The 15474-nt window shown below is 40.5% G+C and overlaps 1 protein-coding gene across 1 annotated transcript; it reads left to right on the top strand.

Moving 5' to 3' along the window:
- Nucleotides 1-1990: 1990 nt before the first annotated feature.
- On the top strand, nt 1991-15031 carry LOC118938130 (uncharacterized). Its single transcript, XM_090194703.1, has 2 exons — nt 1991-2353; nt 14340-15031. Exons 1-2 carry the CDS (start codon nt 2056-2058, stop codon nt 15002-15004), a joined length of 963 nt encoding a protein of 320 aa, XP_090050829.1. The 5' UTR covers nt 1991-2055; the 3' UTR covers nt 15005-15031.
- Nucleotides 15032-15474: the final 443 nt, after the last annotated feature.

Consider the following 15474-nt stretch of genomic DNA (forward strand, 5'->3'; position numbering starts at 1 on the left):
ATTCTACACAAATGACCATAATAGCAAAGAACAAATGTGTGTGTCTGAGACCTCCTGTCTCAGCCTCCAGTATTTATGCTGCAGTAGTTTGTGTCGGGGGGCTAGGGTCAGTTTGTTATATCTGGAGTACTTCTCCTGTCCTATTCGGCGTCCTGTGTGAATTTAAGTGTGCTCTCTCTAATTCTCTCTTTCTCTCTCTCGGAGGACCTGAGCTGAAACCTGACCTGAAATTACACCAATATCAGTCGTCAATTTGCACTAATGTAAATAAACATGGATGATGGAACATATTCCCTTTTGCTGATGTGATGAACCACTAAGGGGACATAAATATTTACCATCTAAACCATGTGTGTCCTCTCACCTCTCTGGCTGTTGAAGTGTTCTTCCTAACCAGTCCCTCAACAGCTCTCTGACTGAGCTCCACCCTCACTGGGTCTTCAGAGGAGAGGAAGGCTGAGGAGGGTTGGAAGGATGAATGGATCAGTCACTCAATAAAGTGTAGAGCTGCTGTCTGACAAAATCACAATTTTAGTAGTTCATTAAAATAAATAAGGCTTTATGACTGCTGAACACCAACTATCAATCACTTAGATTGTGTAATTTCAGGTAGCGATACATCCATGGGACGTCCCTAGCCCATTGAAGTTTACATCTAAAATGGTTAAGTTAGGGATTAAGGTTAGGGTTTAGGGTAGGGATATCCCAAGAATCCCAGATAGCATTGACCATTGTGCATTTGTAACCGATGTGAAATGGCTAGCTAGTTATCGGGGTGTGCGCTAATAGCGATGATAACGATGTTTCGTGGGAGGCAGTTGTTTATGTGTGCAGAGTCCCTGGTTCGAGCCCAGGTAGGGGCGAGGAGAGGGACGGAAGCTATACTGTTACACATTCTTCAGTCTCTTTTACGTAGCAGGTGTAAAAGAAACACAGACAAGACAAGTAGGCGCTTAGGTCATTATGGTCATTGTAGTTTAAAAAAATAGCATCGAATTATGTGTAACTGTATGTTAGAGAAGAATGTGTTCTTTCTATTCCAGGGGACAGCAGAGGAACTTCATCGATTCCACTCCTTCATCAATACAAGCAGTGAACATCTGAAATTCACCCTCACCTTTAATGCGCATGAAACAAGTTACCCGATGGTTGTACGATACTTTTCTCATCAATCATCTTAAATACCATACTTAAAAACTGGAAATCAACAAATCCTTACCTATGATGTTAACTACAACAGAAATAACTTAAAATGTATAACTTTACATTAAACCAATCGTTTGCACTCATGACTTGAGTGATTAAAGTAAACCAACGTTTTGGAAAGACATAATGCCATCTAACCAATCAAAGAATGTTAGCTATATGCAGTTATCTTAGACAGCCAGCTAACGTTTGCTATTTAGCCAACTAGCTATTAGCCTAAACAGCATAACCAACCAGCACGGTTATGGTCAGCAGAGACCAACTAACGGAGACCAGTTAGAACCCAACTAACAGTAAGTCAAGGTGTAAAAAGTTACAAAACTCCCGTAGTCGAATTCACAGAAAACTTGCTGAAAAGTAGTGATGGGGAAACAAAGCTTTCTGAAGTATTGGCTCTTTCCAGATAATAATTTAAAAATAAATAAATAGGTTCATTACTCAAGGCTTTGAGCGACACAGAATTTAGAACAGCCACATTTTTAAAGATGACCTCCCACACGGTAGCAGCGTAGCCTTCATGTCTTCTACGAAACCACGGGCCTCGATCGAGAGCATCAAGTCCATGCTGCATTGTGGGTAAACGGTGACTGGCTGACTGATTTATAAATAATAATGAGTAGTTATTTATGGCGCAAGGTGATTTGTAAATTAGTCAGTCAGCAGCCACCGGCTGCAATGTCGAACGAGCCCAAATTAATCAATACCAAACCAATCAGGTGTTCCACGAAATGATTCTTCAGACGTCATTGATCACGTGCTGCTGATAAAGGGACTCTGCTTTGAATTATACCGCTTAGCGACTTTAGTACATGCCTCATAGCTCCAGTCACAAACTTAACCCCGTCCCTGATGATGAAGAAGAGGTGGTCTGCCTGCTGGATGGAGAAAGACGCTCTCGTGGAAGAGGAGGCTGTTACAATACAAAAACAAGTAGAGGTTGAGGCTGTTATCGTGAAAGAAGAGAAAGAGGTCTCAGTTAAAGAAGAGGAAGACTCGTTCAGAGTCAAAGTGAAAGAAGTGGAGGGGGAGGTGACTGTGTCATCGAAAAATGTAGAAGAGGAGGAAACTGGATATCTGGGCCCGGTTTCCCAAGCGCATCTTAAGGCGTCCGATGGTTCTAACGATGAACGGGCCCTGATTAACACTAGTAAGTACTGTCTTAAAAACAGAAGCACAAACTCTGCGGTTGTTGAACTGATGTGTGGTGTTAAAGGGGAAATTTGCAATTGCTACATCCATAGGCATATAACACATGCCTTATGAGCTTAGTTCAACTGTTTACCACATCAGAACCCCAAATAAGCTTTTTTTGCTCCAATGTTTAGAAACAATGTAAATCAACACTGTATAGCCTCAACATGGTTGAAACTATAATGTTGATATCATGGATGGTCAGTCCTTGCATCCATAGGTCTGTCTATGAATTTGAGAGTAGTTACATTTCTCCAGCCCCATCCTTCATCTTATTACCAAAATAGTGGTGTAATTACAGCTTTGTTATTGGTTGAACTGCAGATTGGTTGATTGAATGTTGTGTGTCTTTTTTAAAGGGGCCACCTAGTTTTTCAACAAACAAAATGGCTGCCTAGGGACCTGAGCTGTGTTAGAATACTCATACTAACTGTACTATTTGATGTTAATTGAGTATATAGTGTGCTTATTGGTCATAGTATGATGTAGTTAGTATGCCAAAAGTTCCTGGATGTCGTACTAAATTCACCAAAATATGAAATATACACGCAGTACTTTACGGCCCATAATGCAATTCTTTGGGAAATGGGCGTGACTTCACATCAATTTCAGATTTGAAGAAAATGGAGGAAAATATTCAGCCAAAGTCCAACGAGAGCGGATACAAATGAACTGCTTTAAAAACCTGTTGGTACTAGGGTGCAGTATTTTCATTTTTGGAAAAATAACGTTCCCAAATGAAACAGGATATTTTGTCAGGACAAGATGCTAGAATATGCATATAATTGACAGCTTAGGATGGAACACACTCTAAAGTTTCCAAAACTGTAAAAAATATTGTCTGAGTATAACAGAACTGATGTTACAGGCGAAAGCCTGAGAAAAATCTAATCTGGAAGTGACTCATCTTTTGAAAGCCCTGCGTTCCAATGTGTCCCTATTGAGCTGTGAATGCCCTATCAACCAGATTACGCTTTCTACGTATTCCCCAAGGTGTCTACAGCATTGTGACATAGTTTTACGCATTTATATTGAAAAATACCCGTAGGCGGCTTCATTGCGCAAGTGGTCACCTGACGCTCCCTGAGAAATTCTCGCATAAAATACAGAGGTAGCCATTTTTCCAATCGCTTCTACTGAGAAACCAATTGTCCCGGTTGATATATTATCGAATAGATATTTGAAAAACACTGAGGATTGATTATAAACAACGTTTGCCATGTTTCTGTCGATATTATGGAGCTAATTTGGAATATTTTTCGGAGTTGTCATGACTGCAATTTCCGGTCGATTTCTCAGCCAAACGTGAAGAACAAACGGAGCTATTTCGCCTACAAAAATAATCCTTTGGGAAAAAATGAACTTTGGCTCTCTACCTGGGAGTCTCGTGAGTGAAAACATCCGAAGTTCATCAAAGGTAAACGATTTAATTTGATTTATTTTCTGATTTCCGTGACAAGGTTGCCTGCTGCTAGCAAGGCATAATGCTATGCTAGGCTATCGATAAACTTACACAAAGGCTTGTCTAGCTTTGGCTGTAAAGCATATTTTGAAAATCTGAGATGACAGGGTGATAAACGAAAGGCTAAGCTGTGTTCCAATATATTTCACTTGTGATTTTCATGAATAGGAATATTTTCTAGGAAGATTTATGTCCGTTGTGTTATGCTAATTAGTGTCAGATGATAACGGTCCCGTTCACGGGCTGTGGTGTCACTAGAGGTTAAATAATTATGACAAATGTTGAGCAATGTAATAAAGTACTTGCCAGTATAGTAACTATATTCTAACTAACTACCAAATGTTTATTAAATTGATTGGAGAGCAGAATAACTGATGGATTTAATAACACTCAACACCCGTTGAATATGGCCGGTGTCAGTAAACATCTGCAAAAAATGCTCAAATGAAATTGTTGCCAGCAGCACAGTTAGTCACCAACGCTCTGGATAACATGAAAACAGACTAACCAGCTCTGCTAGGGCAAATAAAATGGTACGAGTGAGGTTTTCTCTGATTTGTGTCTAGCAAGCTATCCAACGTTAGCCAGTTAGCTTGGGTGCTTTACTGTCATTGTGAGGTCAGAACGCTTGGATCAACCCTACTCCTCAGCCATATAGTATTAGTTTACAAACAGTGGTGTTATACGAGCTTACGTTTTGGTTTCTGGTGGGGTAATACGGCTGAAACAGTTGAGGCATTTATAAGTTATATTCGTCAAGAATCAATGGTTATATAGTAAATGGGTCTTTCTATAATTGCCAGTGTAGATTTCCTGTAGGGGTCAAATTGTTAGAGCTGTTGAGAAGTCATTAGCTGTGTTAGAATACTCATACTAACTGTACTATTTGTGATGTTAATTGAGTATATAGTATGCTTATTGATCATAGTGTGATATAGTTAGTATGCCAAAAGTTCCCGGATGTCGTACTGGTTATATAGTAAATGGGTCTTTCTATAACTGCCAGTGTAGATTTCCTGTAGGGGTCAAATTGTTAGAGCTGTTGAGAAGTCATTAGCTGTGTTAGAATACTCATACTAACCGTACTATTTGTGATGTTAATTGAGTATATAGTATGCTTATTGGTCATAGAGTGATATAGTTAGTATGCCAAAAGTTCCCGGATGTCGTACTGGTTATATAGTAAATGGGTCTTTCTATAACTGCCAGTGTAGATTTCCTGTGGGGGTCAAATTGTTAGAGCTGTTGATAAGTCATTGTATAATATTCCAGCAATTATTTTCATGCCATTACATTAAAGGTGAAATATTCTCTTTTAGCAAGGTGTTGCTTAAATAATGTTAGCTGCTAATCGCTAGTTAGCGGGCTAGCTAGCTTGCTAAATGTATTAAGAGTCAGAGCAAACATAGCTAGCTAATACTGCCTGGTACCAGTGCTGGTGTAGGCCTAGATAAGCATGTTTGTGAAGCGGTATCTTATCAGAGAGGAGTAAGCGAAGTATGAAGATGTTGGTTAGCTAGCAGGCTACATGAAGTAAGAAAACAAAATGTAATGTAACATCTAATTAGGCTCAACTGGAAACACTGACCGACACTTTGGTTCCTACCATGTCTTATTCTGAGGTTTATTGTCAGACTACACTCATCAGGTGTATTGCTGCCACCTACTGTACGGGGTTGTAAAAATAACCAAAACGCAAAAAAAATGGGATTAACAAATCATACTAATTACGTAAAATAAAAAATAAACACTTCCCAAGTTCACTCCACTACCCTGAATTTCAAAGAAAAATGGTGCTATTCAGATCCCTACACAGGTTCAGGAACCTGGGAGGGGGGAACTTCTTCATTCAGTACTCCCTGTAACATTTTGTCTGAAGTCCTGGGGATCCAGAAATCTGTTTGCCGCCTTCACAATGATGTCTAGCTTCTTAGATGTCTTATTAGTTTATTATTAATGCAATTTATCACTGCAGCAGTGAGGGCAATGGAAACGCAATTTTAGAAACTGCTAGAACACTATGGTGGTCTGCTTGAAACATGTTGGTATTACAGACTCAGACAGGGGAAGAAAATGTAAGTGAAGACCCTTGCCAGTTGGTCAGCGCATGCTTGGAGTACACGTCCTGGTAATCCGTCTGGCCCTGCGGCTTTGTGAATGTTAACCTGTTCAAGGTCTTACTCACATCGGCTGTGGAGAGCGTGATCACAAAGTTGTCCAGAACAGCTGATGCTCTCATGCATGTTTCAGTGTTACTTACCTTATTTTGCTCGACCTGTAGGCTTGTGTCACTGGGCAGCTATTGGCTGTGCTTCCCTTTGTAGTCTGATGGCAAGCCTGCCACATCCGACGAGGGTTGGAGCCGATGTTCAAGGGGTATAGCAATCTCCCCAGGGTAGCAGTAATACATTGAGATTTGTCCACGAAGATTTGTTACCCCTCCCATAGTTGGCTCATTTTTGGGATTCATTGCTGATTCCTACCTGTAGCTCACTATGAAGTGTCTATTGATACAGGTAAAGGGCCCTGTTGGAGATTGCTGGTTGGTAGCTGAGTCGAGGGAGCAAGCAGAGTTGGACACGGCCATTTTTTATCCCACACAGTCTATAAGCAATTTCTAATAAGCAATTTCATAAATGCGTGCAGCTTCTGGTTGCTCCTCATGACACAACACAGAGCAGCAAATATTCTTTACATCATCAACATAGGAATCCCCCGTTTTTATTAAATAATTGAGAAACACAAATTACTTGAGGGAACCAGAGATCAAGATAGGATAACCATAAGAAGAAGAGAACTCTTCCTCTTCCCGCTGCTGCTGGCCTTCATAAATTCTGATGTTATGCTCCTGAAGTTTCCAGTAATAGACTAAAACAGCAGTCGGCAACGTTTTCCATTTGGAGTGAACATTTATCTAACCATTTCTACTGATCTGGTGCCAGTTATGATTTTCATATTCACATTTTACTGGAACAGTTACATTTTTAATGCATCTCAAAATCATTGTCTGTGATTAATATACATTCTATATAAATGAAAATTATGTCTAAATAATGTTTACTGCCATTGACAACTATGTAAAAATAGCCTACATTAAGCCAACAAATAAAAACATCTAGAAAATATCCAGATAAAAATAAATCACATTGGCTGTGCATGGCCTGTCTACATAGAACTTTAAACAGTGTATCAATTATCACCTAGGTCTGTCCGAAACGTGATGGCAACATTGTATGAAATAGTTTGGGACAGACACAGCTGTAAGCTATTTGTGAAAGGGATAAGAAGTAATCAGGTATTGTATGACATTTCCACTGGATCAGAGCAGAGCATAACATTTTTCCATGCATAAACTCCTCCATGCTAATGCAGCAACCGCTCGTTATACCATAGACCTACCGTAGGACCCATAACTTCACCTAACAACAACATAGACCTACAGAAAGGTGCCTATATTGGAGACCAAAAGTTGTCTGGCACACTGTTTAGGATTTCAACAACTTTAAAAACGTATTTCTTGCATACAATCATCGATGTTACTACTAATGGGAAAACAAGACAAAATATAACTATTGCTGTTCACTTGACTGTCCAGACAAATGTCAAATAATTCTCATTCATTACAGACATCATTGTTTGTACGACATAATGGCTACGCTGTTGGCATCTCCTTTTTACAGTGTATTTTTGCTGTTGTGGGCCTTAAACCAACTGTCCGACTTTTTGTTCACACAGGAGAGAGACTTAACTATCGTGGATCCTCTGGGGGGCCTCAACAACCTCATGATGCTGACGAGGCAGAGGCGAGTCTCTCCACTTCAAAACACCTCAAGAAACACCAGCAGAGACCCACAGGGAAGAAATCTCATTGCTGCTCTGACTGTGGGAAAGGTTGCAAATCTTCATCAGAACTTAAAATACACCAGAGAACACACACAGGAGAGAAACCTTATAGCTGTGGTCAATGTGGGAGGAGTTTTACCACATCTAGCGGTCTGACATTACACCAGAGAACACACACAGGAGAGAAACCTTATAGCTGTGATCAATGTGGGAGGTGTTTTGTTCAATCTAGCCATCTGACTGAACACCATAGAACACACACAGGAGAGAAACCTTATAGCTGTGATCAATGTGGGAGGAGTTTTGTTAAATCTAGCCATCTGACTGAACACCACAGAACACACACAGGAGAGAAGCCTTATAGCTGTGGTCAATGTGGCAGGACTTTTACTAGATCTAATGGTCTGACAATACACCAGAGAACACACACAGGAGAGAAATCTTACAGCTGTGATCAATGTGGGAGGAGTTTTGTTCAAGCTAGCAATCTGACTCAGCACCAGAGAACACACACAGGAGAGAAACCTTATAGATGTGATCAATGTGGGAGGAGTTTTACTACATCTAGCATTCTGACAGTACACCAGAGAACACACACAGGAGAGAAACCTTATAGCTGTGATCAATGTGGGAGGAGTTTTGTTCAAGCTAGCCATCTGACTCAACACCAGAGAACACACACATGAGAGAAACCTTATACTTGTGATTTATGTGGGAGGAGTTTTGTTCAAGCTAGCAATCTGACTCAACACCAGAGAACACACACAGGAGAGAAACCTTTTAGCTGTGATCAATGTGACAAGAGATACTCTGATAACAGATCTCTGATCAAACATCAGAAAATACATGCATGAAGAAGTTGTTTCATGATATCACTGAAATAATGTCACAATGTAGAATGTTTTAACATTGTAGTAGGAGTATTTTAATGATGTCACAATGTAGAATGTTTTAACATTGTAGTAGGAGTATTTTAATGATGTTCTACCTTATCGTTTGCCCTGTTCAATTGATTGTAGCATGATATGGATATTAGCCTCAGGGGAAAATCCAGGCTCTGAATTGAAATATTATTTAACAAAGTGAGTAACAAAAAAATAGCTGTGTTACCCTTACTGTGTTGGTGACCCACTTTAATCAAAATGCAGCACTTCAAAATGTAGCTAGCTGTTTTCTACTAGTTGAAAAAGCTGCTTGGTTAAAAAAATACATGTAATATAATAATTGTTGCAGATGAAAGCAGTATAATAAATTGGTCTATAATCAGTTTTATTAACAATCTGACATCACTCCAGTATTTCTTGACAACATTCAAGTGCTAATTGTCTTTATTCCACTACTGAAGAAGCATGTCTCAAATCACCTCATATTTCAAACATTCAGCCTGACAAAATATACATGTTTTATTATTCCATTCCTCACCATTAAGTGAAGTATTGCCAATACATATTAACAAAGGGGTGTACATTTGGTTTTGATATTTCATATTTACAATTTATTTAACATTTAGTAATCATAATTGTTTATGCAACCAGCTGACCATTTTTGGATACAATTACATTGACGTTGTTGCCCTGCTTTTAGAATATCAGGATTCATTCTCAGATGTGCTAACCCAAATGCATGACATTGAGGACTTGGCCCCAATCCAACAACATGCCTATCGATTGAACCCTGAAAAGAGAGAGAGAAGTAAGGTGGAAAGTTACTACGGATATTGCAGGAGTAGGTTGCTGATTGTCTCAAAGGTGGGCAGTCAGCAAGTTTTGCGTTTAGCAAGCGCTTTGCCATGGATTACAATTTATTTTGTTCCAAGGGGTCGAGAGTTCTAGAACTTAGTTAGTTTTAGGAAGACGAGAGTTCTAGAGGCTTGTGGGTGAAAAAATATAGGATCTATTTGTTGTCATAAGGGGGAAAATGTTACATTCTTTGGTTTTTCCATTTATGTTTTGAGGTTGGACTTTTGCACGTATAGCTTGTTAGCACGTATAGCTCGTTAGCACGTATAGCTCGTTAGCACGTATAGCTCGTTAACACGTATAGCTTGTTAGCACGTATAGCTCGTTAACACGTATAGCTCGTTAGCACGTATAGCTCGTTAGTACGTATAGCTCGTATAGCTCGTTAGCACGTATAGCTTGTTAACACGTATAGCTCGTTAACACGTATAGCTAACTGAATAATTGAATAAACCACATTTTGGCTATGATGAAAGATATGCCTAGAAGTATGGTTCAATGCAAAAGTTTGTTTTAAACTCTCACTCATTAAACACGAATCAATCAACACATACTTCTCTTTGAGGTGCATTACCACCATCAACTGGACTGAAGTGTGGACCTCAGTTCATCTTTCAAACACCCACGTGGGTATATACCAAGACCGTCATGAAGAGGGCACAACAAAACCTTTTCCCCCTCAAGAGACTGAAAAGATTTGGCATGGGTCCTCAGATCCTCAAAAGGCAATGCAACAGCACCATCGAGAGCATCCTAACTGGCTGCATCGCCGTCTGGTATGGCATCTGCTCGGCATCTGACCGCTACAGAGGGTAGTGCGAACGGCCCAGTTCATCACTGTGGCCAAGCTTCCTGCCATCCAGGACATATATAGTAGGCAGTGTCAGAGGAAAGCCTTCAATGCAGCAGCCATTTTTTGGGGTTCCCTTCCCCAGATCTGTGCCTTGATACAATCCTGTCTCGGCGCTCTAAGGACAATTCCTTCGACCTCATTGCTTGGTTTTTGCTCTGGCATGCACTGTCAGCTCTGGGACCTTATATATAGACAGGTGTGTGCCTTCCAAATCATGTCCAATCAATTGAATTTACCACAGGTGGACTCCGAACAGGTTGTAGATACATCTCAAGGATGATTAATGGAAACAGGATGCACCTGAAAGCAATTTCGAGTCTCATAGCAAAGGGTCTGAATACGTATGGAAATAAGTTATTTCATATTGTTTTTACCTGTTTTCACTTTTTCATTATTGTGTGTCGATTAATGAGGATTCTATTTGTTTAAATCCATTTGAAAATAAAGCTGTATAACGTAACAAAATGTGGAAAAAGGGAAGGGGGTCTGAACTTTCTGAATAAACTATGTTTTATTTCATTTTAAAATGTTTTACACTTTATTTAACTTCCAATCAAGGCCGGTTGTGACACAGCCTGGACTCGAACCGGGGTGTCTGTAGTGATGCCTCAAGCACTGAGATGCAATGTCTTAGACCGCTGCGCCACTCAGGAGCCCCAAAATCATGTTCTAGTACTGTCCCCACCTAACATAAATCTTGGTCCACCAAGAGTCATCTGTTATTTCTACAAATCGATTGGTTGAAATGTTGTGTATTTTTCCAAATACAGACACAACCCATGTGTTTTAATAAAATCAACTATATGTACTGAACTGGTCTGATGCTTTAAGCACGTTGTTTGATCAAATAATTAAGACACACAAATGACTCGAGGGAGCCAGAGATCAAGATAATCTAACCAGAAGGAGAAAAAGAGAGCGATTTTCCTTTTTTCAGGACATTTTGAATGACAACACATTACAGAGTAGCCTAGTGGGATTATTCACAAAATTATCTGGTGATCAGGTTATGAAATGTCATGACAAAGACATTTTAGTTTCCATGTTTCACCTGAAATATTAAATGATTTATAGTCCTCGGTCTATGTTGTTGTTAGGTGAAGTTAGGGGTCCTACAGTAGGTCTATGTTGTTAGGTGAAGGTATGGGTCCTACAGTAGGTCTATGTTGTTGTTAGGTGAAGTTAGGGGTCCTACAGTAGGTCTATGTTGTTGTTAGGTGAAGTCATGGGTCCTACAGTAGGTCTATGTTGTTGTTAGGTGAAGTTATGGGTCCTACAGTAGGTCTATGTTGTTGTCTATGTTGTTGTTAGGTGAAGTTATGGGTCCTACAGTAGGTGTATGTTATTGTTAGGTGAAGTTATGGGTCCTACAGTAGGTCTATGTTGTTAGGTGAAGTCATGGGTCCTACAATAGGTCTATGTTGTTATTAGGTGAAGTTATGGGTCCTACAGTAGGTCTATGTTGTTGTTAGGTGAAGTCATGGGTCCTACAGTAGGTCTATGTTGTTGTTAGGTGAAGTTATGGGTCCTACAGTAGGTCTATGTTGTTGTCTATGTTGTTGTTAGGTGAAGTTATGGGTCCTACAGTAGGTGTATGTTGTTGTCTATGTTGTTGTTAGGTGAAGTTATGGGTCCTACAGTAGGTCTATGTTGTTGTCTATGTTGTTGTTAGGTGAAGTCATGGGTCCTACAGTAGGTGTATGTTGTTGTTAGGTGAAGTTAGGGGTCCTACAGTAGGTCTATGTTGTTAGGTGAAGGTATGGGTCCTACAGTAGGTCTATGTTGTTATTAGGTGAAGTTATGGGTCCTACAGTAGGTCTATGTTGTTGTTAGGTGAAGTCATGGGTCCTACAATAGGTCTATGTTGTTGTTAGGTGAAGTTATGGGTCCTACAGTAGGTCTATGTTATTGTTAGGTGAAGTTATGGGTCCTACAGTAGGTCTATGTTGTTGTAAGGTGAAGTTATGGGTCCTACAGTAGGTCTATGTTATTGTTATGTGAAGTTATGGGTCCTACAGTAGGTCTATGTTGTTGTAAGGTGAAGTTATGGGTCCTACAGTAGGTCTATGTTATTGCTAGGTGAAGTTATGGGTCCTACAGTAGGTCTATGTTATTGCTAGGTGAAGTTATGGGTCCTACAGTAGGTTTATGTTATTGCTAGGTGAAGTTATGGGTCCTACAGCAGGTCTATGTTGTTGTTAGGTGAAGTTATGGGTCCTACAGTAGGTCTATGTTGTTGTTAGGTGAAGTTATGGGCCAATTTGGCAAACACTTAGTTTACAAACCCTCATTGTCAGGCTGATGGAAAAGCTAAAGAGCATTTTACTGGTTGAAGTGTTTAAGTATGAAGCAGTTGATTTGAGACTTCCACAAACATTACACTAAGCAGGAGATTCAAGCAAGCCTTACAATTATATTCCAAAAATAGTGTGAAAGGCACTCATATTCCACCTGTAAATGGAGGCTATTTTTGCTGTCAGCCTATGAGAACTCCCCTGAGTTTTCCCCCACGGTGGTGAATTAGTGAATAGACACAGAGCTTAATGTGAGTTTCCTTCAGTAGCACTCCTGATCTGCGATGATAGTGAGCTGTAATATTCAGAATACATTGTGAAAAACTAAAATCTTGGCTCACCATTTTTTGCTCCAACCAGATATACTACATCCATAACTAGTGGTTTCCTCATTACCAGATATACTACATCCATAACTAGTGGTTTCCTCATTACCAGATATACTACATCCATAACTAGTAGTTTCCTCATTACCAGATATACTACATCCATAACTAGTGGTTTCCTCATTAGCAGATATACTACATCCATAACTAGTGGTTTCCTCATTACCAGATATACTACATCCATAACTAGTGGTTTCCTCATTACCAGATATACTACATCCATAACTAGCAGTTTCCTCATTAGCAGATATACTACATTCATAACTAGTGGTTTCCTCATTACCAGTGTCACGGTGCTGACTTTTGCCTAATACCTGCAGCAAATGCCTCTACCCCGTCTTCTGGCTGGGCAGAGTACTTTAGGATTTTAGTTACTGCGGTGTAACAAGGGCCTAGGCGTGCGGCAAGTTTCTGGAGCTGTGGCTAAACCACACTTTCACACTGACACTGCCCTGCTGCTTGCACCGGCCGCTTACTCGGGGACTGTAGATTGCTTACACTGAGTGCTTACTCGGGGACTGTAGATTGCTTACACTGAGTGCTTACTCGGGGACTGTAGATTGCTTACACTGAGTGCTTACTCGGGGACTGTAGATTGCTGACACTGAGTGCTTACTCGGGGACTGTAGATTGCTTACACTGAGTGCTTACACTGGGACGGTAGATTGCTTATTACGTCATCTTAGACCTGTGTCTAAATGGAAGCTTCTTATTCTAAATCTAGGTCATGCACTACTAACTCCCATTCTGCTGCTTCCGTGTTACTGTTGGCTGATTCTACTTAATGATACCAGCTGGTTGTTTCTACCACTTGAGGCGGCGTAGGTGGCATGTCAAGCGTCAGCTGGGAGAAGTCTATGATAGGTATCTCCTCTGCTTCCCTATGTTGTCCAGTTTCTGCAGGTGTGGTCCATGGTTCCATGAGGTCCCGTGAATGCCCTGTGTTGCTGTCCCCATTGCTTGATGGAGTGGGCAGATTATTTTCATCTCTTGTCACACCAGATATACGACATCCATAACTAGTGGTTTCCTCATTAGCATGGAGGAGTTTATGCAATCAAATTGCCCTCGTGCCGCACAAACACAAAGGGGCCTGTATTGTAGACCAAAAGTCTTCTACCACACTGCTTAGAGTTTCAACAACATGAATAACTTATTTCTAGTCTACAATCTTAGATGTTACTACTAATGTGAAAACAAGACAAAATATGACTTCTTGCTCATTTTAAGACAATAATTTTAACATTCATTACAGACATCAATTGTTGTACAACATCATGGCTATGCTGTTTGGCATCAACTTTTACACTGGATTACCGCTGTTGTGGGCCTTTAATCAACTGTCTGACTTTGTTGTTCACACAGGAGAGAGACGTGACTATCGTGGATCCTCTGGGGAGCCGCAACAACCTCATGATGCTGAGGAGACAGAGAAGAGTCTCTCCAGATCAGAACACCTCAATAAACACCCGCAGAGACCCACAAGGAAGAGAACTCACTGCTGCTCTGACTGTGGGAAGAGATTCACATCATCAGGCATTAAAATTCATCAGAGAACACACACAGGAGAGAAATCTTATAGCTGTGGTCAATGTTGGAGGAGTTTTACAACATTAATCTCTCTGAAAGTACACCAGAGAACACACACAAGAGAGAAACGTTATAGCTGTGATCATTGTGGGAAGAGTTTTGTTTATGCTTGCCATCTGACTCAACACCAGAGAACACACACAGGAGAGAAACCTTATAGCTGTGATCAATGTGGGAAGAGATTTGCTACATCTGGCCACCTGACTCTACACCAGAGAACACACACAGGAGAGAAACCTTATAGCTGTGGTCAATGTGGGAGGAGATTTGCTACATCTGGCCACCTGACTCTACACCAGAGAACACACACTGGAGAGAAACCTTATAGCTGTGGTCAATGTGGGAGGAGTTTTGCTACATCTGGCTACCTGACTCTACACCAGAGAACACACACAGCTGTGGTCAATGTGGGAGGAGTTTTAGTCGCTCTGGAGATCTGACAGTGCACAAGAGAACACACTCAGGAGAGAAATCTTATAGCTGTGATCAATGTGGGAAGAGCTTTACTTCATCTGGCAATCTGACTCGACACCAGAGAACACACACAGGAGAGAAATCTTATAGCTATGGTCAATGTTGTAGGAGTTTTACAACATTAATCTCTATGAAAGTACACCAGAGAACACACACAGGAGAGAAACCTTATAGCTGTGATCAATGTGGGAAGAGTTTTAGTCGATCTGGAGATCTGACAGTGCACAAGAGAATACACACAGGAGAGAAACCTTATAGCTGTGGTCAATGTGGGAGGAGTTTTAGTCGATCTGGAGATCTGACAGTGCACAAGAGAATACACACAGGAGAGAAACCTTATAGCTGTGATCAATGAGGGAAGAGTTTTGTTCAATCTGGCCATCTGACTCAACACCAGAGAACACACAGGATTGAAATCTCATAGCTGTGACCAGAG

Source organism: Oncorhynchus mykiss, chromosome 13 (assembly GCF_057628025.1).
Source record: "Oncorhynchus mykiss isolate SJ-2025 chromosome 13, ASM5762802v1, whole genome shotgun sequence".
NCBI classification, from domain to species: Eukaryota; Metazoa; Chordata; class Actinopteri; order Salmoniformes; family Salmonidae; genus Oncorhynchus; species Oncorhynchus mykiss.

Coding starts and splice junctions, on each gene's coding strand:
- LOC118938130 (XM_090194703.1), top strand. CDS start 2,056: ATGATGAAGAAGAGGTGGTCTGCCTGCTGGATGGAGAAAGACGCTCTC. Junction 2,354..14,339: donor ACGGGCCCTGATTAACACTA/GTAAGTACTGTC, acceptor TTGTTCACACAG/GAGAGAGACGTGACTATCGT.